The 22,156-nt window shown below is 52.9% G+C and overlaps 5 protein-coding genes across 5 annotated transcripts; 2 read left to right on the top strand and 3 right to left on the bottom strand.

Moving 5' to 3' along the window:
- Window positions 1–154: 154 nt before the first annotated feature.
- On the bottom strand, window positions 155–684 carry BDP55DRAFT_727232 (uncharacterized protein; the record flags this gene model as incomplete). Its single annotated transcript, XM_060579268.1, has 2 exons — window positions 155–413; window positions 494–684. The coding sequence occupies 2 exons, from the start codon at window positions 682–684 to the stop codon at window positions 155–157; spliced, it is 450 nt and encodes a 149-aa protein (XP_060431537.1).
- A 27-nt stretch (window positions 685–711) lies between these two features.
- BDP55DRAFT_89053 (uncharacterized protein) lies at window positions 712–1,752 on the bottom strand. The gene has a single exon (XM_060581298.1). The coding sequence runs from the start codon at window positions 1,618–1,620 to the stop codon at window positions 979–981; it is 642 nt and encodes a 213-aa protein (XP_060431536.1). The 5' UTR covers window positions 1,621–1,752; the 3' UTR covers window positions 712–978.
- A 1,824-nt stretch (window positions 1,753–3,576) lies between these two features.
- BDP55DRAFT_89003 (uncharacterized protein) lies at window positions 3,577–4,578 on the bottom strand. The gene is made up of 3 exons (XM_060581297.1): window positions 4,263–4,578; window positions 4,041–4,191; window positions 3,577–3,960 (listed from the first exon to the last, which is right to left on the bottom strand). The coding sequence occupies exons 1-3, from the start codon at window positions 4,298–4,300 to the stop codon at window positions 3,886–3,888; spliced, it is 264 nt and encodes an 87-aa protein (XP_060431535.1). The 5' UTR covers window positions 4,301–4,578; the 3' UTR covers window positions 3,577–3,885.
- Window positions 4,579–9,209: 4,631 nt separating this feature from the next.
- On the top strand, window positions 9,210–10,506 carry BDP55DRAFT_88957 (superoxide dismutase). The gene is made up of 3 exons (XM_060581296.1): window positions 9,210–9,557; window positions 9,612–9,810; window positions 9,870–10,506. Exons 1-3 carry the CDS (start codon window positions 9,486–9,488, stop codon window positions 10,352–10,354), a joined length of 756 nt encoding a protein of 251 aa, XP_060431534.1. The 5' UTR covers window positions 9,210–9,485; the 3' UTR covers window positions 10,355–10,506.
- A 9,967-nt stretch (window positions 10,507–20,473) lies between these two features.
- Window positions 20,474–21,809, top strand: BDP55DRAFT_548923 (uncharacterized protein; the record flags this gene model as incomplete). Its single annotated transcript, XM_060568880.1, has 3 exons — window positions 20,474–20,783; window positions 20,849–21,187; window positions 21,232–21,809. 3 exons carry the CDS (start codon window positions 20,474–20,476, stop codon window positions 21,807–21,809), a joined length of 1,227 nt encoding a protein of 408 aa, XP_060431533.1.
- Between the last annotated feature and the right edge of the window lie 347 nt (window positions 21,810–22,156).

Genomic DNA, 22,156 nt, shown 5'->3' with positions numbered 1-22,156 from the left:
GGCGTCCAAGCGTGATCACCAATTCAACAATACGCCATTGCTAATGACTCCTCATACCGAGAAGAGATACATTGTAGACGTAAACCCCGCCCCGAATCGAGGCGCGAGATCAAAAGAGAGAGAAGAGAAGAGAAGAGAAGCAGACGAGAGGGCTTTATGCCTTCTTGGTCAGGTTGTTGAACCATTGCTTGCCCTTAGCGGCGAGACCGTTGGCGTTCTCCTCGGAACTGCGGCGCGGCGACGGGCTCTTGCTCTTGCGGAGGGTAGAAGAAGAATCGTCGTCGTCGACGGCGCTCGCGCCCTCGGCCTTGGCCTTCTTCGCCGCGGCCTCCTCTTCGGGTGAACCCTTGAAGACGTTGGCGGAACCGCCGCGTCCAAAGTGAGATGCGCCGGCACTCTCGCGTCGTGGGACACTGAAGACCTCAATTGTCAGCTTTTTCAATTCTCTCTCTGTTTTTCTTCTCTCGTAACATCCAATTGGGAATAAGCTTACCCCTCAACGTCCTGGCGCAAACGAGTCTCGTAAGGGTCGGCGTTCTTGGCCATGTTTCCGCTTCCGCCGCGGCCCGTGGTGACGACGGATGTCTTTAGAGTCGGGGTCTCGAGGTCCTTGGGGGTGATCTTGGGCGACTTTGAGGTGTCGGCCATGTTGCCGGCGCCGCCGCGTCCGTGTGAGGCAAGCATTTTCTGAGGGTGTGAGGTGGGATTTGGTATGGTTTGAGGGAGTGTGCAGTAAACGTCTCTGTGAGATTCGGGAAGTGTTTCGTGTACTTTGTTCCGTCTAAGGTAGTCTTAAGCGCAATCGCTCTTTGGATGGAATGTCGGGTTGAATTGGTATGCGAATGGTGCCGTAAGCAAAAAGTGAGACTCTGTGATTGCTCTCAAGAATTCAATTCTCCGGTTTATACGTGTGTATGTATGACTGTATGGTAGGAATGGGCGAGCTAGAGGGGTGGTGTCTGACGGGACAAAGGAGCTTTATAGGGACTCGAGAAGGAACACACAACAGCAGCACACAATATCTGGTCCAGTCTTTGTTTTACCTATGCTTCCCATTCCTTCCCACGGAGGAGAGCAAGGATGGGATTCTCGGCTGCAAGCAGCAGCTATTGCGCGACCTTTCCCAACTACGGCGCAAGTCATCCTTGGCCTGCCTGACGTAGGGTGCGCCAGCCAAAAAAGTTGATCACAAGGACAATCATTCTTTTTTGCAACAGGCTCTTGGCTGGCTGGTTTCTCCACATACGCGACCATCCCCAGGGTGTGTGCACGCTGTGTTCGCTGCCCACGCACGGCCTCGGCGACGACGACCTTGCTTGAGCTTCCATGCTTGTTGGCCTCTTGGTCCACCGATCTGCCCAGGTGCTCCTCCATAAATTTTCTCTCTCTCTCTCTCTCTCTCTCTCTCTCTCTCTTCCTCTCTAGAGCGGTGGAGAACTTACATCTCAACCGCGCTGGCGGGAGAAGAGGGGCCAAGCCAGAAAAATTCTGTAGCCGGGGGGGGGAGAAAAACGAAACGAGGCCTCGAAGGCGTTGGCGGAGAGAGTCATGGGAGAGGGGGGGTAATGTGTGTGTAGGGGCAAACGTTAACAAACTAAAACGTAATGAAAATAACGACATCCAGTCGAAAACACCACGCACCCGCTGAATAAGACCAGGCACGAACAGCTTTTCTCCTCCCCGCTAGGGTACGAGGCCACAACAGGTAAAGTCCCGAGTGGTGCCATTGCAGCTTTTGGCTTCAGAATTCGAGTCACTTGATGGCAATTCTTCAGCCGCTCGCTTCGTGCCTCATGGTAGCCACGCGGGGAGGGGGTTTGCATTTTGCAGTGTCTTTGTTAGCCTTGCGTGTAAGTGTGAAACGCACATTCGGTGTGACGAGAATCAAGATGAAGCAGTACGGCAAAAAGCAGAGCAGGGCTGGTTCGTCAACATCTTCAAGTCAATTAGAGGAAATGGGATCGTAAAGGCCTTCGCAAGCCTTTGTGAGATTATTCTTTGATGTGGAATCCAGCGGTAGGGAGTCGAGAGGGTCTGCAGTGCTGCAGTCAGTCTTACCCCGGATTCTTTGCATTCTCTCTGGCCACGGGTGCATTGCATTACGGATACGTGAGGTTGCAGAAGGCGTCATTCGATCAACTCGTGAACACTTGACTTGAACCCCCCCGTTTGGCGGCTGGCCCTGTTTTCCTCTATTGGCAGTGCCTCGGGATTGCGCAATTCATATGGCCAGGTCCGCTTCGCCTTCGTCCGGGGCGGCCATGGAATGTGCCATATGGTGGTTCTAGGCCGGGGCGGCAGTGTTGGTAGTCGCTTGGCAACTGCGCGAATTTTGCAAGCCCGAAAAGCGAAGGCGAAGGCCTAGCGAGCTGTGTAAGTAAAAGCTGGGGCGTAAAAATTTGTTTGCCTAAGCAGCTTTGCACTTTCCAGTGTTGTGCATTCCTTTGCGCTGTTCTTTGCTCTTCCAAGTTCAGTGGTCGAGGAGACTGAGCTCTACACTCTGGTCCTCCCTCATGAACCCCTCGACCATCTCGCCCGATGCGTTTGGTGAAAGAACCAAAGGAGAAGGAGCTTAAGTTGGGTCTTGCCTCATTCCATCTCCTCGCCTGACGGTCGTAGATATCAGATGAGAAATCTCGAGAGTACCCGTAGACTTGTTATACTGGAGTTGATACCCGCGGGATGACTAGCAGAGCATTACCCCGGATTTCCCAGATATATGGGCGACGGAGACAATTTTGATGATCCTACGTAATGATAACTCTACCGAGCTGCCAGCCAGTCACAAGCTCGGTTTCTAACAACAGTTCAGGCACATATTATTATTAGTAGCCGCACGCGCGTGGAGGAGTGACTGAATTGGAGATTATGCTCCATTTGATATGCTGCTGTGGCTGTTCTTCAGAATTCTGCACCATTCGTACTTCGCCTCGAGCTGGCACGCACGCTTCGGAAAGTTCTCCGCCCATCCATTCCCCTCCCCCCTCCCGCTCCGGAGTCCGAACAAAGTCCAAATTGGCTTTTCAAGCTAGCGGAAGCGGCGACACCGAGTTTTCGGTGTCGGTTCCTCGGATCCTTTGGGAGAAAAAAGGGAAAACTACGTCAAAGGAGCCACAGGATGGGGCTCTAAAACTCGTCATGATTGGCCCTGCCCACTCGGGATCATCACTAAACCGTCTTTTTGTAAGGACGTACGAATGGTTCGGCCCAGAAGAAAAAGTTTGCTTGAGTTTCTTTCCCAGCCCGTTTGGTCGGTCTGCGGCCTGCCCCGGTCAAGCTGCCTCAGCCCCGGCGTCCGGCGATCTGCATCTCTAGGAACTTTTCCGAAGGTGCGGCTGCCTACGGATGAGTTGGCATGATGTCGAGAGCGGGCGGGAGGCATTCCGGCTTGGATGGTATTGATCACCACGTACAGTAACTTCTAACTGCTTGGGCGTCCGGCCATGCTCCCCCTTCTACTCCTACATTAGCGGTTTCCCAATTCAACATCGAGGATCAATGCAGGATTGTCTATCAGCGTGGTGGGACATTTGATATCAATGATCTTGTATCTAGAGAAATTGTTACAGCTAGGTGACGACGCGAACGCCCTATGCCTACAGAACTCACCGACGTCAAACAATACAACAACAACAAGCCCCCTTCTGCTCTTTCGTAGCGATATGCTAATAACTACAAGCTCGGGATCTGAACCAAAGCTCTCCTCAACAGAACTAAACCCCTTCCTCTCATTCGGCTCGGGAAGCCCGTCGAAGTCAGAGGCGGGTGCCTGAGCTGTGCCCTACAAAATTTCAACAACGTGATGCCAAACGCCAGGAAAACCATAATGTGTTTTTGATGCCATGCTCTGCACATTCCAATAACCACCCTTCTCCTTTCGTATCATTACAATGCGATCGCGCCTCGTCGATTCTCCCGGACGTGGAGAAGGCCTTGCAGGCCGCAGAAAACGAAGAACCCCTAGTTATAGCCAGTTAGCAATCTTATACATCAAAAGTCTCCTTCTCGCTGATATGCGCGGAATAAAGCGTGTGACGTACGACGTAGATCATGACAGAAACGAAGATGGTGCCCGCAACAGCGCTACCATCCTTGGGGTCCTCCTCACTGCCGACGAGCTCGGGGTGGTTTTGCTTGAAAAGAATGCCGAGGACGCCGAGGATGACAATCGCGAAAACGGAGATGACAGTGCTATCGAACGTGGACGAATTAGTATTCGGGAGCTTGGCTCAAAGGGGGTCCTGCATCGGGGGAAGGCGTACCATTGCCATGCTTGCATGGCACCAACGACGGGCTTCATATTGACGTTGTGCGGCGGAGGCCTGTATTCTTGACTATGCGTTCGATGGAGCAAGAGTGCGTAATCGTTGCGTCGTGATGAGTGTGGCAGGCCTCGTTGATAGCGGTCGCGATGGTCGAGGCTGTTGCTGTTGCTACCTATGTCGCCGAGCTCCACACCAGTTCGGTGACGTCCAGTAGCCTTGCCTGACTAACCAGGTTTTGAAGCTGCAGCCACACTCGGACGCAGCCACGCATCAGCCACGCACGGAACGGAAGAAAGGTCGGCCGAGATCACATTGGTTTCAATCCGTCCGGCCACTTGCCGGCGTGGGTGGGGCCGCTCGCAAATCTATGCCCAGGCCTCTCCTCTGCAACTCAATCATCCTGCCTATTCCGCACACATGTTCGTTTTCACACTAAAGCAGCTTAAGATTCAAGATCGACATATTCCCTCTGCACCACTATACTGGCTGTCTAAGAATTTCTGCTTGTGTCGCCGAATTTGGACGGATATGGTCCTTCCCGGATTTCGAGGTGCATCGGATCGTCCCCGCGAGATCGCAGCAGACCCAACCCCGATCAACCAGGGTTTTGGAAAATACGAAGCTCTGCCGGCGAACTACAGTAGTTAGCCGCCTCAGGTTCCTAGCCGAAAGGATCCGACATGGCCGTCCTTGCCGTCCCACATAGACTTTCACGATAGGCAAAGTCGGCCCCCAAAGGTTTCGTCTGCTCAGAACCCTGAAGCCTGAAACACGTTCCCTACCCCGACCTTGGGCAATACGAACGCTGCTGGAGAAAATAGACAATGGGATTTCCAAGCGCATCTGCTTCGATTGGGAAATGGTATGGAAGAGCCGCACAAGATGACACCAGGTCTAGCGGAATGAAGAGTCGAGCCCGAGGCCAGTCTGAGCTAGACGTGCTAAATTGTCACCTGACACCTTAGGAACGGTGTTCTGTGCTATTATCCACAATCAACTGGAGGCTCTACTCAAAGTCCGAACGGTTCTAGCCCACCAGGTTGTGGAGAAAACGGTGCATCGATGTGGAAGAAGCTTAAACCTCAAAGATCGAATGCCAAGAGACGGCCGTTTGTCACCGAACAGTGACAGGACCAGTGGGCAGCAGTTCGCCTGATAAGAGGATGACTGGGCGGTATATGTTGCCTAGTCTGGGATCAAGCTGGCAAAGCAGCCAAACGGCAGGGCCGCCAATGTGTTCATCGCTTGGGCAGTGACATGACAAGCTGAAACAACAACTTTGGACCCAGACGGGTGGTCCACCTCCGAACGGAACGATACGAAATCGCCAAACTTTTGGCATCACCAGATTTTGTTTCTCTTGAAACGCTGGCAGTACACGGAAGCTCTCAGAAAAGGTGAACAGACCTTTGACCTGTCCTTTGTGCATCCCCGAAGACGCACCTTCCAGAAGAGACATATCTCTCCTCCTCTGCGTGAGGTAGGTACCCACGTCCACACCAAGCGTTGATCTTTCGTCATGTCGGCAGAGAGAACGTTCTGACGACGATGGCACAGAGGTGCCGATCGCGCAAACGGGACGATAGCCGTCACTGCTGCATGACGAAAAGGTGTTGCGAGGTGGACAGGATAGGATGAGCAGGCAGGCTCAGGTCATAGAAAGAGAGACTCTCAACTCTAGGAGTGGTGTTCGACCCAAGCTTGGCTACGAATAAGGAAACCCTTTCCACGCGGCGAGAACGCTCTGCAGCTGACAGCTGCACCCTTTTCGAAACACCGCCAAAGGTTGGCGCATCTCTGATGGTCCTACACAACCGGGTATCAGAACAATCCCACTCTACGCTGCCCTGAACTGAATATCCGTACTCTCTCGCTCGAGCTTGCTAGCGCTCATCAGCCTTTGGAAGAGGCGGTCCAGGGCCAGGGCCCAATAAGACCTTGTCTTACAGCGTGGTGGCTGGTGGACTGCATCGGGAAACCAGGGTTGGACTGCCAATCAATCGAGACTAGCAGAGTCGCAAGCGATCTGCAAGGCACTGGCGCCGAAAAGCTTCCCACGCATCCCCCAGCCGGTCAGCGCTAGTAACGCTGCCCTTCGGCTCGGAATGGAACTTGAAACTTTGTCAACCAACCAGTGCGGGCGGGCAGGGTGCCAGGGCAACAAGGTGAGTCTATCGATAATTAGCATGCGACAAGCGCTCTATTGAAATAATTGGGAGGCAAGGCAAGGCAAGGCAAGGTGAAGGTGGCACAGCACGCACACAAGAGGACGGATGCAAGTTCGTTCGGGGAAGCATCTTCCAGTGCCACAATCGCACAAGTTGCGCCCTACACACTCTCTCCTTGGTGGTTTGAGGCACGTTTGCGCTTCGCCAATGGACAATAGCCCGAGTCGAGTCTCCTGAGCTTTGCCCAGCAGCATGTTTGCGATCCAATCTCACAGAGCGAAATTGAATGTGGTTTATCAAACCCAGTCCAACCGTGTGTCTTTGGAAAGGAGGCGGCACGGCTGGTCACGGGAATATCATCACCGACAGTCGCCTTACCTGGAAGAAACATCCCGAGCTGGTCTTTGGCTGGATGTGTTGGTCCAAATGGGCTGGGCAAACTGCAAGGGCCCGGGGTGGGCTTGCTGAAACATATTGGAAGGGGAGAGAGGCACAGAGGAAAAGAAAGCCAACCAGCCAGCCAGTCAGGCCAGCGTTGGGGGCGAAGAGCAAATGTTTGGGTGGTGTTCATCGTCAGAGTTCCAGTGTCTGCAGCTAGCTACCCCCAAGTCTCCAGTCACCAACCACATTTCTCTTTGTCCTGGCTCCCGACTGGCATCAAACTGTGCTGAGTCTACCGGGGGGGGGGGGGGGGGGCGTTAATTACCTAGCCCCCGTCACACCGGGAGCAGTCTGTATCAAGGTCCTAGGGCAAGGGACGGACAGGCGAATACGGGACCTCGCAGAAGAAGCCGTTGTCTTTCAAAACGCGCCCAGCGGATATCATGCGGTAAGAGTGAGGGACGGATGGACTCATCTGAGCGAAGGAGACAGCGCGCTTGGATGCAGCAGACAGACATCTGGAAGAGCATCCGGGCTCACATATGTCATTCATAACTCGCATTGGGAGCTCTCAGCTGGGAGTTTGGTAGGGTCGGGGATGCGAGCTAGGATGTCTATGACGGGACAAGGTGCTTGTTCAACGGGCACGCTGAGAAACACCGACTGTTCACTGGCCCACAGCGTATGGCGGCCTGAAGCGAGGCCCCCCGGGATGCCATTCCGTCTCCACCACCTTAATCTCAACTGCCATTCCCAACACCCCCCAAAACCAATATCACAATCATTAACATCGTCATCATGGGCATCTCATCCCACCAACACCGAGTAGCGCGTCACACGCACATGCGCCCGCAAGTTCGATGCGGAAATTTTGCTGTGGTCAAGGATCAAGTCTACCACCGTTCAAAGAGCATCGTGGAGACTAGAGGCTCATTTCCATCGGTCAAACCGGCAATAAAGCGGACTGTATCGGGACTGTGTCAGGAGGCAGGCTGGGTAACCGCCGCTTCTGCCTCTGTCTATGTTTATACCGCAATTCTTGGACTGCTGTCTGGTTGGAATCTGACATGTAGTGACACTGTTTCGCTGTCTTGCCACTCCCCATAGCCACCAAATCGTCAGCCTTGCGCTGCTCTTTCAGCGGTTATCTGCATGTTCAGCAACAACATGCATCTGTGTGCTGTGTGATGCCTCCTCAAAAGCCCCCGAACTTGTGTTCGCCGTTGGCACGTTTCTTTGGAGCGTGCAATCTATTTCTGATTGGCAGGGGGCAAGATGGGTTTCCCAGGTGGCGCAGTGCATGGGAAAACAAAGTCAGACATCACCAACCGCCTATTTGTTTTTCTCTGTTCCATGCAATGTAGCCCAGAACCCAGAGTTCCCTACCCTAGTCTCGTCTGCCCTGTGGCAGCCAACGGATTTCCCTTCTGCCCATCCCTCCGGTTGCTCCTGGCGCGAGCTCATCGTCTGTCTTACCCTCCGCTGCTGTTCCCGCACCATATCCCAGCAAGCGAGTTGCCAAATCGGGCAAGATGCCTACAGGGATTCCGGCCATCTCTGTGTGTTTCCTTTCCTCGCCTTGCCGCCCCTGCCAGCCCTTACAGCTAGGTACACCATCAAAAGTCCCGAGGTTGGTGCTTGTCATGGAGTTCTCTAGGTAGGCGTAGGACAGGGACAGAGTACTTTACTGTTCATACAGATACTGACTACGGATTCACTCCTGAGGAGGTGGTGTTCGCTTCCGCTTCCCGTACCGAAGTATCCGTACTCCGTACCAGTAAGGTAAACTCCGTCGGCTATTGAGGCAATGGCCTGTCTCCTTGTCATTGAGTTGAACTTTCCTTTGCCCGTCACGACTCACAAAAGAGCAAGACGGTCCCTTCTACCGCCCGCAAACTCATTTGCCTGCCTTGCCTCTTTGACGGCCCCCCTTCCCCAACCCCTGGCCCTAGGTATTCCCTCTTGCAGCTTGCAGCTTGCCCTTCCATCATCTCTTCTCTCGTAGCACAGGGCGCACAAGGTCCACCCCAGCAGCGCAAAGCTTCGATACGTACCTTGCGAGAGAAACATTCTCCTCCTTCGCCTAGATGCGCCGACGGCTAGGTGCCGTTTCTCCATCCCCTTCCATCCCTCCCCTCCCCCGGTGGTACGGAATCCATCATGGCTCAAAGCATCCGATGTTGTGGCCTCCTCTTGACTCTCGTTCCTTTCTTTGATTAATCTGGAGCTAGCGCAACCGGGGTGTGTTCATTCACCCTGCCGTTGGCATACCGCATACATACCTTACTGTAGGGTGCCAAGCTACCGTGACATTGGGGGCTGTCGTTGGTCCCATCCTCATCACATCTCTCTCTCGAGTCTCTCTCGTGTGAGTGTGAGTGCGTGTGTGTGGGCCATAAAGAGTCGCAACCCAATACCTTCTTGCCGTTTGCAGATCTCTATTAGCTTTCCAAACCCAACCTACGCTCATTACCTCCCCAGTTGGATCATCACTTGGCCTGGGCATCCCCACGGTCTCTTATTCCTTTAAGAAGCTCTCCCAACCCCTCTTACCCTTCACTTCACCCCCAACTTCACAAGCTCGCCCTTGATCAACGCTCGCCGCACTCCAACCAGTTTTATCCCGTTCCTCAGCAACCTAGGATATTACGATAACATCATCATCGCCAACATGAAGTCCTTTTCCATCGTATCCATCATCGCCGCCGCGGCTGTTGGTCGTGTTGCTGCCCAGTCCACTGGCGTATGTCACCACATTTATATCTCACCTGCCGGTATCAGCTAACATGGCTCCCAGGAACTTGGTGATGCCAACATCGTCTCCAACCCGGCCGGTGTTGTTTACGAGGCCGTTCTTCCCGAGAAGCCTTTCTACAAGGCAGGCTCGTTGGAGGGCAACGTCCAGGGCTCCATCGTCGCCGTGACTGCCCCCGACGGCAAGGGCGTCGAGTTCAAGGTCCGATTCTCGAATCTCCCCAAGGAGGGCGGTCCCTTCAGTATGTTCATTGCCTCAGTATTTTATATCTTTGTTTTGGACGCGACTAATAGCTACCAGCTTACCACCTCCACGTCGATCCCGTCCCCGAAGATGGCAACTGCACCAAGACGCTCGCCCATCTCGATCCCTTCATCCGCGGCGAGGCCACCAAATGCGACAGCTCCAAGCCCGAGACGTGCCAAGTCGGTGACCTAAGCGGCAAGCACGGCGCCGTTGCCGTCGACTACGAAAAGACCTACGTCGACCCGTACCTCTCCATCGTCGAGGGCCCTGGCTCCTTCTTCGGCAACCGCAGCTTCGTCTTCCACTTTGCCAACAAGACCCGCATCAGCTGCGCCAACTTCAAGCTCATCACCAAGCCCGACTCGCACGACAACTGCTCCACCACCACCGCGGCCACCATGAGCGGAACCGGCGCCGCCCCTACCGCTACCTCTTCGCCGACGAGCTCCATCGTGCCATTCCCCGGTGCCGCCTCGATCAGCGGCGCTTCCATCTCGCTCATGATTGCCGGTTTCGCTGCTGTCATGTTCACGCTATGAGCATGAGCAAGCTTAGCGTGACGTGACGTCCTACACCGTTTGCGGAAACTTCGACGAGTCACCATCACGTACAATCAACCTTAATCACAAACCGGCGTTTTTGAGTTTTCACTACAATCACGAGAGCACGGCGAGGCTGTTCCAGCGGGCCGATAGAAGAGGGGAGGAAAAGTGATATTTCACGCATTAATCGACAGATAAGGTCTGCGTTCCAGTAGCAGGGACACAGGTCCAGGCTGTTCTTCTACAAAACCTGTACATACTTCTATTTGATTGGGGCGGGCATTAGATGATACCAGTGGGCCTACCGAACTCGGGTAGTTGTCCCAGAAAAATTAAAAGTTTCCTGACTCTCATCATCATCGCCCTTATCTTTTCTGGCGTTCCTTCTATGACACATGGACCTAGGCCTGACCGATATCAGCTTTAACTTGTAATGGTAACGTATGCGCGCATGCGGGCTTGGCTGACATGACATGTACACACACATTGCGGCGAATGAACGTGGACCAGTCGGGGAGCACAGACAGGAGCGGGAAGGGATCATGGCTGACGATCCATTATTCGATTGACGCAACGTTAAGCTCAGGATGTTGGAATCTTCCACCGCGATCTGCGAAGCCATGCTACCGCAAGGTCGAGGTCAAATTCACAAAAAGGCAATCAATTACCATCTCTTCTGTCTGATGATTACTGATTATGACGGGTGTGGGAATGGTCTCTGGCAGCGATATCGTTGCCTGTTGGTTTTGGTTTTTGGTTTTTTGCCGCAAGCCTCCGCCGGCGCGCCGGTTGCTTGGGTCGCCCGTTGGACTCTCAAGAGATAGCAATGTCATGTCAGCAGGGAATGGGCCTGTTTGGTTTGAGTTGCAACTTTGGCGATGACAGGGCGGTTTCTTTGATGAAACCGAGGCAGAAGAGCTAGATGGTGGGTGGCAGTGGATGGAGGGGGAGGGAACGGAACGGAATAGAGACAGACGGCACGGCACTGGATCGGAGGAACTGGGTTAGGTTGGTGGTTTACTGACGTCGATGCGGGGAGGGGCTCCGAGAGGTGTTGACCATCATCCTTCTTCCCCTCCTCAAGCTTCAGTGGCTACCAAAGCTTGATAAGGTGGGAAATACGGTTGCGAGAAGTTTGGTTACGGTTTGTGGGGGACGACTTGACGTAGTCTTTGCTGTCGATGGATAAGAATTCTTGGTTTCTCACCTGATCTTTTCGGGCAAAGGCAGAGCCAGAACGTGACTGTCGCTCAGAAGCCAGTACCTAGGGCAAACTGTAGTGGAAGAGCAACCGTTTGGATGGTTCATGGACGTGTGGAACGGATGCGCCCGGTTGCCGTGTGCCATTTCTTCGGGGCTTGGGCCGCTGCTGGCTGGTTTCATGTGCTACCATTGGATGGTTTTCCGTTCCCTTAAAGCCAGTGCCGGGGGGTCGGCGTGGGTTGGTGGGGCCGCAGTTGATATCGCTTCTCCGGGTTAAATGGGGCTAGTCAATCGGCGCCGGTCGGCCGCAGCTGAGTATCCAAATCAGATCCTCCTAGGACAAACGCTCTTCTCGAGTTTCTGGTTGAATTTCAGCAACGTGGCAAACTGGGTCAATACGGTGTTATAAGACCATAGAAATTGCTATTCGCCTTTCAAACCACAAAGTTCGTCATCTTTGACCAACAAGTGGCCGGACCGGGTCGGAGACCACCAGTTGCTCCGTGTGTCCACACCTACCTTACGGAGAACGGTTCCCGTTCGGACGCCCGCAAGCCCACACGCCTTATTAAGTAGGTAGGACGATCGCACCTCATACTGTTTTTTTGCCGAGCGCGGCCGGCGAACTGACGCGCTCGAGGAGAAGTTCTGCGCGTGATGTCCGGTCCGACTCCACATTGGACAGCAGGCCCCTCGCAGTGACTCGCGCCTTGATACGGATAGATATAGGGCTTCGACAACGCGGGGAATTGCGACTGAGGCATCGGCTCATCCTATTAGATTGTGTACTTTCCGAGAAGCATTGCAGGTTCCGTCGTTACAACATCAATGTTGATGTGACCGATAGCTATCCAATTTAGACCTTGTAGGGCGTCCTGAGTAGGCCATCAGATGAACCCACGAACGGAAGCCATAGTATGAGATCTTTTACACTATTGTATGGAAATTACTGGGTCGTGTTGGGTTCATGGTGATGCTCGATGGAATGGCCCTACTTTGTCCATAGTTTGGACTGTCCAACTTGGGACGGCTGAAAGAGTGAGACTGAGCCTTTCAGCTGTTGCTATTTGTCTTTCCTTGAGAGACTTGGGCAAGCCTCGCCCTTCCACTTCGACTTCACCCTTTCGGCAACTTTCCGGGAAGACTAGTATCAAGGGGAAACAAATGCGACGGGAAGTAAAATGCAGCACTGTGAGGGGAGTATAGCTGGCTACACATGTTGGCATTGGCTGAATGTTGGTCGAGGATGGTTTAGCCTAGGGACCTCCGCCAGAGTGGCGAAGGATTCGGCTGACACCAGCCTTGCTGCACATTATTCAGTCGGTAGGCGAGCTTCTTAGATGGATAAATGGTCGAACCAGACATGGCTATCGCGAACCCTTAGAATGTTCGATGCACTCCAGTATCTAGGCTACATCCGGATTGTTGTTAGTGCGAGCCCAAGAGAAATTGTCAAAAAAGACACGTACCGCGAGAACTGTATTTCATTTCCTTTTCCATCGGAATATTCATGGAGAGTTGATCGGTATCGTACCGTAGAAAGGACCGTTGCATGCCGCGAAGGGTTGATGCTCACCGGGCTCGTAAATTGATGTCGTTACTGTAGACTCACGCAGGCTGGATGTTGTGCTTGATTCGGCGGCGTCAACCTTCATGACAACCTGAAGACGTCAAAGCGGGGGGAAACAGTTGAGGCTGCACATGTCATGCGATTTCTGAAATTTGAAGGAACTTGACAGTTCATGCCTTCCTGTCTCGTGTGTGTGGACGGTCTCTCTGCTGGTACATGCCTGGAAAGGGTTCAGAACCGTAAGAACCGTGAGAACCTTCCCGTCTTTCGGGGAGACTATCCGAAGGAGGAGCAGCTCGAGGCTTCCAGTGAGCCCGAACCGACTTTACTTCCATTCTGATGTACCTTCCGTTTGATCTCAAGTCCTCGACACGTTGGCGTGGGCAGATACTCTACACTTGTGGTGATATCTCGCCTTCCGTTTCGGTCATTCCTGAAGCGGAAGGGAAGTAAACGGTGCCTATTTTGATCAACGGTGGCTCCTTATGAGGCCAACACGTTTGCTTTCGTTCAGCCAGTCAAAGACTATTCGCCACCTACCTTACTGGAGGTTGATCTTCTGCTCAAAGCCGGAGCTCACCATCTTCCATTACTATTTGAAATCACCTCCGTCAAACACACCATCAATAGGTGTTGGACAAACCGAGGCACGAGAGCGGAACGAGTGTGGTTTTCACTGAAAAAGCATACTGCCCGGCTTCTGAGGGTGCATCTAATATGCTTGTCAGCCAGCCATCATCAAAGACGCCGGATTCCTGGCCGGTTTCAGCCTCATCACACCTAACGTCTGTACCCGTATCCTTTAAATCATCCCACGCTTCAAAGAGTAAATACTAACTACGGGAAGAATTCTCCGACATCTGAACCGGCTTTGACGAGCCCGAAGCAAGCGTGCCATGGTTCTTGTATAGCGTGGTCATGGTAGCAGTCCTATATGCGAAGCAGTCTATGAATGCTCAGCTACAGATGCGTTCCGACTGATGCAAAGTGCCGACCCCCCGAACCTCGCACTGATGGATTTCAGAAGCATAGCGACCGGATTTGACTTCGAATTTTAGTCGGATAAAGCTGCGATCCGGAGGTTTCCAAACCATGACTCAACCAGCAGGACAGTCAGGAACCCGATCGACTTCTCACTTTCACGGCCTCACGACTACAGGCAGACTACGGGCCGGCCTACACTGGTAACCAACTAGTTTTTGGTTGCGACCGAAGAGTCCGGGGTGACTAGCAACGGACACAAGAAGCGCAAGGGGGAGAGAAGATCAAACTCTTGAGTGACGTCGACGCACGACATGCAGGCCAGCCTGGGTGTTGTAGCAGAACCTCCGGAACGCTGCGAGCAACTGTGCCGAGCTAGGGTCTGTTAAAGCCAGAGTATGTTAACGGGTTCCCTGCATCAAGGAAAGAGGTTATCCGAAGGCCTAGAGATTGGCAAGTGGGTGAGGTGAACCCGCAGGGCCACTGCCGAGTATCGCGAGGAACCTCGGGATCTACAACAGGAAACTCGGAGTTGAAGGTGCCTGACACGGCAGGCATTTATCCATACGGTCGTCTCGAGGAAGTCCCTAGATCTGGACGAGCCAAAGATGGTGTCGAAATCCTGGTCGTGTTGTCTAACACCGGTCCCTGTCGCCAGATCGATGGCAGTGTCGACTGTCTGGCTTCAGCTGAAGTGTGCCACGTCAGGGCGGTCCCTTTGTGGCATGCACGCCGCCCCGGATGACTGGACGGTTGATCGTCTTTTGCGCAAATCTGGAGTTGGGAGCGAGATGTGGACGGACCACACATACACGGCAATACGGTCCTTTTCCCCATCTAAGAAGACCATGTCAGCTAGCAGCCTAGCTCGTCTACGCTAGGACCAAACGAGTAGCTACTCCTCGAGCTCAGGAATGCCTTGCGCGGGAAAAGCACCGCCAACCGTATCCTGAGCCGGGTTGCCTCTAAGCCCTGTCGGCTGGCTAGGCCGGCGATCTCATGAAGACAATGATACCTCAGACTGTGGTGTAAGTCTTCAGCCTGGCACGTGCCTAGCAAGCTTATGATGATAATGTCGTACGCGACTGTCCTCATCTACACGGTGTGATGAGATTGAACGCCAGACCGACGACTGGCAGATTCCGCTATGAGCAGCGCTGAACACGAGATTGCCGAACAAAGCGAGGCAACCAGCCGTGGCTCCAAGAACACCAGAGGGATTATTGTTGAAGGCGGGGAAAACCGTGACAGCAATGAGTCTACTCTACTGCGCAGCACTCGTGGCCCCGGAAGCAGGCCGAGACCGAAGGCGCATAATAATCATGAACAGTGACACGCATGATTACTCCCTCTTGACCCATCCCGGAATTGGGTAGATCAGAGCCTTCCTTCACAAAGGGGTGGAGCGTATTAGGGGAGAAGAAAATAACAACACAATGGGTCGGGCTTTTTCGCCAACCTTTTGCTGTTCAGGGTGCCAGGGGACTCGGTTGTCTGATGTCTGTCAGTTCCGAAGACGTTGGGATGATTCAGATCAGGTTTGATCGGCAAGGTTTTCAAGGGACGATGCTCCGAGACTTGTGGCGACAGGGCCAACAACGACAACTAAGGAAATGCGGGGTGCAGCGGAACAGCGGAACACCACAGCATAATTCGGGAAGAACATCGTCAAGTGCGGCTACTTTCTTGTTGACATATCCTAGTCGCGCATCATGCCAGATCGACTCCTGCAAGTGAAGGTGGAAGCGGACACAGAACCTTTGGACAACATGTTCATTGATCACCATTCATCGTCGGCTCTAGTTCGTCCCAACTGTCAGATGAAGCCACATCTCCCGGGAAGTCACTTCGTTGGCGGATCATTTAGCAAGCCAATGTTGGTTGTTCTTGGCCTGTCGAGTGGCACGTCAAAATAAATGTGCAGAGCCGCGGCCTGCTTACGGGCGTTTCGCTGTTGCGAAACCCTCAATCACAGAGTTGTTGTCATGGCAATCCTCCGAGTCGGACCTGCATGACACTACTCAACTTATTTTTGACAATCTTTTCTGGTACGCGTTCTGAATTTGAAAGGATTCTCCTCACACCCACCAAGAAGCCGGCCTTATGGCAGTGGTCGTCAGTCGAGGCTCTGCTTTACCGCGCCGCCCTACATGCTGCAACGCAGCGTCGCTTGATCGGATGATGCCGCCTGCACTTGAGAGTTGAGGCATGGAGTGGTTCAGGCACTTCCCATGCAGCTGGAACACCTCGGCAGCTGTGTCGCCGCGGGCCGCTAGCTCTGCAGCCTTTTCGATTGCTGCAGAGGCGACAAAGTCAAAGCATGCATGAAGAGCAAAAGCGAAATGAAAGGATCGTTCAACCCATCAACGATGGGCGCGACGCATTACCATATGCGCCTTGTTGGGTCTAATGGTCCAGACCACTGGTTTCCATCGCGCTTGGCGACTTGCCCCTGAATCACAGAGGGCACTCTACGGATACCTCACATCTAACAACTTCTTTGGGATTTTTCCTGGGATTTCTGACAACGGCAACGGAGGGTCACGGGCCTAGCTCTTAGAGACGACGCAAGGGCCACGAACGTGGTGAGGTTGCAACCCGCCATCGGCAACCCATCTTTCCTCAACTAGGCACAGCCTGTCTAGCATTGTAGATGACAAGACAATACTGAGTCACATATAGCCTCTACCGACTGTGTGGCAGAAGCGCCCGAACCTCGAGGTCCTACGACGCCAAAAGACAATGTGGCCGGAAATTGTAGATCGCCCAGAGGATCGCACGAAATCAACTTCCTACGCTATGGGCCTGGTGTTTTGGGCGGAGTCTCCGCAGCATCAATAAAGCGTGAGACTACGGCTTAGAAGCAAGTTGTAACCAGACACATACTCGCATTACCTTATCAAGTGATAGGTTCGACACCTGTCCGGAAGTAATAAGCTTTCTTGTAGACTTCAAGGTGGAGGAGTTCGCGAATAACAACGGGTGGCAGTAACGGTTAAAGATTATCTTTGACGCAATGGCGCGAGCAAGGAAGTAGCGGGACAAGCTCCCACATCCTTCGTCCCAAGTCTGCCGGTGCTTGGACGTTATTTTCATCAGGATCCGCATAACTGACAGGCTCAAACAGGGGTATAAGCGGGTGCGGTAGAATGACTCTGATGAGGCGGTCGTTCGGAAAAACTGGAGAGTCAAGACCATGAGTCTCTTATCGCCTACGGCGAGACGAGTATCGTGGTCAACATTGGCAGCAAAGCCTACGAGTAAGATGGTTAAGCCACCCGTTTTCGCCTCGCCATGTCTCCTAGTGGCTCACTTTCCCAAGACGGATATCATCATCAGAAGCCAGTGTCCGCCAATTTTAAGACTCCGGAAGTTCTTGACCGCGTGCTTCCTGTGCCTGGTTTTCGGCAAGAGATTCGAGAATGGCATCTGGGCTTCTGTCTTGTCATCTGGAGTTGCGTACTCCGTACCCCTCCAACACACCCTGGCTACCCAGGCTTTCCATATCCACCCTCCCACACTTCCTGGATCCCCGTCGTGATGGGGCAGGGGTTAGAGGAAAGGGCCGCTTGGAGGCAACTCGAAGGCGTGTGGCCCCCGGTCAATTCAAGCACCCTCCAAGAGCTCGCAAGATGAGCATGGGATATGAGATGGGGTGAGATGAAGTGTGACGACAACCAGCCAATCGTCAGCTGCGCTGCCTTAGATGAGACGCCGGGTACCCAGCGCTTGCTACTCAATATCCTTTGTAGGGTCACCGTCTGGCTTGGGAGTCTGTTCGATGCGCATCACGGACGAGGGATCGTGCCAGGGAGTGTCGAGGGAAGATCACAAGCAGAGTATCTGCTGATTCTAGGGCCTCCAAACTACCTGGCGCTTATCAAGTCGAATAACGATCTAGGTACACGATCAACGGTATAGGGTCGTCACAGAAGGGTAAGGGAAAAAGGACAAAGACTATTCTGGGCAAGCGCTTTTCGAGAAGCAGTTTCAGGATACCTTTTTCAGAATCCAAAAGCCCATTTGCTCATCTTTACTTTCCATTTTCGCCTAGAGTCTGGGGTCATTAGAACGGCCTGATCTCTGGCTCTGGCTGTGTCTCTAATTTCCTTCTTCACCTTCTAGCTAACTGCATGCCGTCCCGCCGCACTTCCTTGCTCATCTCCCCTTGTCATTATTGAATCACTTCTCTTCATCAAGGGTTTGGTTCAACCTCTCTTGTTGAGACCTCATTCACACTTTGCTTTCCATCCTCACACGGCAGACGCAAGCAGAGGGCCGAGCATCATCATTCGATGCCAGAGTGGACCGAAGCAGGAGGGGACCAGAACCAAGTTTTCAGGGCCCAGTGCTTCCGCATCTGACCAGCTTTGCATCCCTACAAGACTGGACTCTCTCGAAAATTCTCACACCGGCTTCCTCCAATGACCGAAGGATTCCAGCGAGCCCCTCGCCACTGAGATCGCTACAACAAACCTTTCCTATAAACCCGCCACTTCTACCATCCCAGCTCCACACTGTGGCAACTCAGCCCTCGAGTCTTTGCAACTTATCGCACTTTCTTAACGACTGCTCTCAGAAGTCTCAAAGGCTCGAAGTCGTGGCCTGACGTCGTCGTCTCAGCCTCGAAGAGACTGCCCTACGATCAAACGAGTCTAAGAAGCGGTAAACAGACGGGCGAATAGGAACCATCCTGTCTGCTGTCTGAGACAAGCTACCTGGCCCCCACGTACAGTTGTCACCAAACGTCCATCAATCATCGAGAGCGTTCCTACTAGCGCGTAGGTTCAACTAATAAGCCGAGATTTTCATCTGGTGGCGCTGGAAAGGTACAGCCATCTGCCGCGGTCCATTCGCAATCCAACACAACGTTCTAGCTGCGTGGTACTACTTGGGCACTCCTTGAATGCAGCCGCACGTCAAGCAAGGTATGTAAAACATCAGAGTTCTTCCCCCTTTTGTTTAGGTACTCACCTGGAGGCTCCCTGATGCTCGACAAACTGCTTGTTTTCTATCCATCTGCTCCTCCATATTCTTCTTCCTTGGAGTCTCGCACTCTCGTTCTGACCGACCACCATAGTGAATCTGAACCCTGGTTACAATTGCCAGACCTTCGAGCCCCGAAAGAACTCAAAATTGGGATATCAGGGTTGAGGGAGTTATACATCCAAGACTGGGTTCCTTATACTTGAGAGGCATTTGCTGTCTAGAACTGCAAGCCCATTGGCGGTTATCTCTTCGACGACCATCTCCAAAGATCAGTCAGGTACACACCCCATCGATGCCCCATCCCCATGTAACGGCGCGACTCCAGAATACCTAACCTGGATGCCCAAGACTGCAAATGTGTTTGTTGACACCCTTCTTGCCGTTGTAGTCCCAGATTTTCCAGAGAAGCAAGGAGGGCAGTCGCTATCGTTCAGCAGCTTGTAACTGGCAAGGTACGTGCCTTTCTTTTCTTTTCTCGGATTATTCGTCACCTCTCCCTCGTGCGTTCTTTCCTCCTTCGTGGTTGGCCTTCACATCATGCAAAAGCGTACTTAGGGTTGAATCTTTTGTCTGACCACGTTTTGGTCTCATTCTCAGGCTCGATACATTTGCCTTTCTGTCTCCACGTCACACCTCCCAAGCATCACCATTGACCGACTCGACCCAATATACCCTCGATATAACGGCCGCAGCTGCATGACACGCATCCCAACGCAGATAACTCGAGAATACGCTGTTCTACAGTTGTTGTTATTAGACTCCCCTTCCTACCCAACTTGAGTGGTAATCATCAGCCCACGGGGAACGGGAAAAACTTGGGGAGCCGACCCAATTTTGACAGCAGCCCATTCAGAAAGCTTCCCGGCTTTGGTACACCATCCTGGCCGTTACCGCACTCGCAGCTTAGCTGGACCACTCAAATCATCTCGATTGGTCCGTCCCTGGCATCGCTTTGTGCCGTGTCCGCATCGGTCATAATCGCGCTCTATCCGTGCCGCACCCAACACGACATCGAACAGCAAATCTTGACCCGGCATTTGGGTAGTCCACTCGTTAACGCTTCTGCGAAGCATCTCTTGACAAACATCAGGGACGCACTGCATTCTCCTTGATTGCTTCTTCGAGGCCTCGATTCCGGACCAACATCAGCAGGTCTCGACCATCATTACGCCCGGATTCTGGAGTTGTCTTGCCGGTCAAAAGGAGACAACACCCTGAAACGCCTTTCCCCATTTCCATCTCGTGACGCTTCGACATCAAGAGGTTTATCAAGGGTATAGCAGGAAAGGTCTTTGACCTTTGTATGGACCTCGCTTCCCGAGAAGGACTCGACTTGGCAACGTCACCGACTTTTTGGAGCATAGGGTTCCATCATGTCTTACCCATACCCTACGCATCTGCTTCCCCTTAGTTCCGATATGGACGTTCCTCGTTCTGGCTTTGCGCCCAACTTTGGCGCATCAGGCTCGGGCCAAGCATCGATGGACCACGGAGCCCATGATCCAACAGACCAGGAGCGTAGAGATTCCATCTTACAGGCGAGTCGTCGAAAATCGAAACGCTCCTTGAACAAGCCTAATATCAGACTGCGGCAGGCCAATATATCTGATTCCAGTCAGTCTGGCCAAGCTGGGGACAAGAAGAGAAACAAGTTGGGCTATCATCGGACCTCGGTAGCTTGTGGTAAGTGGCTGTACCCTGTCCTCTCGCGTCCTTTTTGGATTTGTATTGACGAAAACAACGTCAAGGGCATTGCCGCAGGCGGAAAATTCGGTGCATAATGTCAGAGGTACAAGGCGATGGCCGATGTAGAAACTGCATCAGGTTGAAGAAAGAGTGCAGCTTCTTCCCCGTAGACCAGGCCCCGTCTCAAACCACTGAACCAAGACCCAAACCGCAACCGACACCTGCCGGAGGATCAAAGACCGCTTCCGCATCGTCTTCTCCCGTGGTACTTCCTGGAGAAGCCCTAGAAGGATCCCAACACTATCAGCACCATCAAGGAGGAGTTCTGCCCTCGTCACAAAACCTACTGCCGACAACTATCCAGACTTCTGCGGTTGAAAATCTTGGCCAGGAGCCCATAGGTCAGTTTCCACGCGACCCAGATATACGTCGAATACCTAACAAGCAATAGTGCCTGCTTCGAGCACTTCGACTTCTTCCCAGCGTTACGATTTTGCGAACCCCCAAATCACGAACTGGGTATCACCAGATGTTAGTTCCAACTATGCAACACAGTCAGGCGACTATAAGGAAACGAAGAAGTCTTACGCTGAACAGTCCCCAATTACTCCGTCTCCGTCATTCTCGCCGTATACGTCTCAAGCCCTATCGTCAGCTAGCTGGAGCAACGCAGATGCCAACGCTCACAGCAACATGGGATATTCATCATTTGCAATGGGGAACTCTATGGCATACCCAAGAGGCACGCAAATACCTTCACAATATCCCACGATGCCACAGCAGAGCCGGCAGTTTCCGAGAAGGTCTTCGACGCCGATGACGACTGACATGTACACCCCAATTGCGACAAACTTCCCAATTATGGACCCGCACACTGTTTCCATGTCTGCAGGTGCGAATCCGCCTTCCGGTTACGGTGCTTGGCCACAGCAGCAGCAACAGCAGCAACCCCCTTACGGCTATTCTAGGCCATCCGAGGGATACGATAATTGGACGGCTTATGATAATAGTAGCGGAAGCTAGACACTTCCTAGCCTTAAACGTTCTGCATCGTCAATCGGAAATTTCGGCAAACCCGATCCCAAGAATTCTCCTTCTGCTTCAACTTCTATTGAAGCTAATGTTTCACTCCAAGAGGATGAGGCGGAGCCTGTGGTTCAGAACCGAGAGAAGAAGAAGAAAAATAAAAATCCTTAACAAACATGAGGCCGAGTAGAAAAGGAAGGAAAGTAGTTCTGTTTCAGCGAACCGGAAAAGTGTGTTCCAAGCGATGGCTTTGAGTCACTTGGAAGGGCTCGTGTTTTCGATGCATCAGACATGGCGTTGGATTGGCGCGATGTATTCGAAAATGGAGCTGATTCCACAACGAG

The sequence above is a fragment of the Colletotrichum godetiae genome (assembly GCF_030913485.1).
Source record: "Colletotrichum godetiae strain CBS 193.32 chromosome Unknown BDP55scaffold_14, whole genome shotgun sequence".
NCBI lineage: Eukaryota > Fungi > Ascomycota > Sordariomycetes > Glomerellales > Glomerellaceae > Colletotrichum > Colletotrichum godetiae.
Note: the sequence above shows the minus strand (reverse complement) of the source record. Positions and strands in the feature narration are given on the sequence as shown.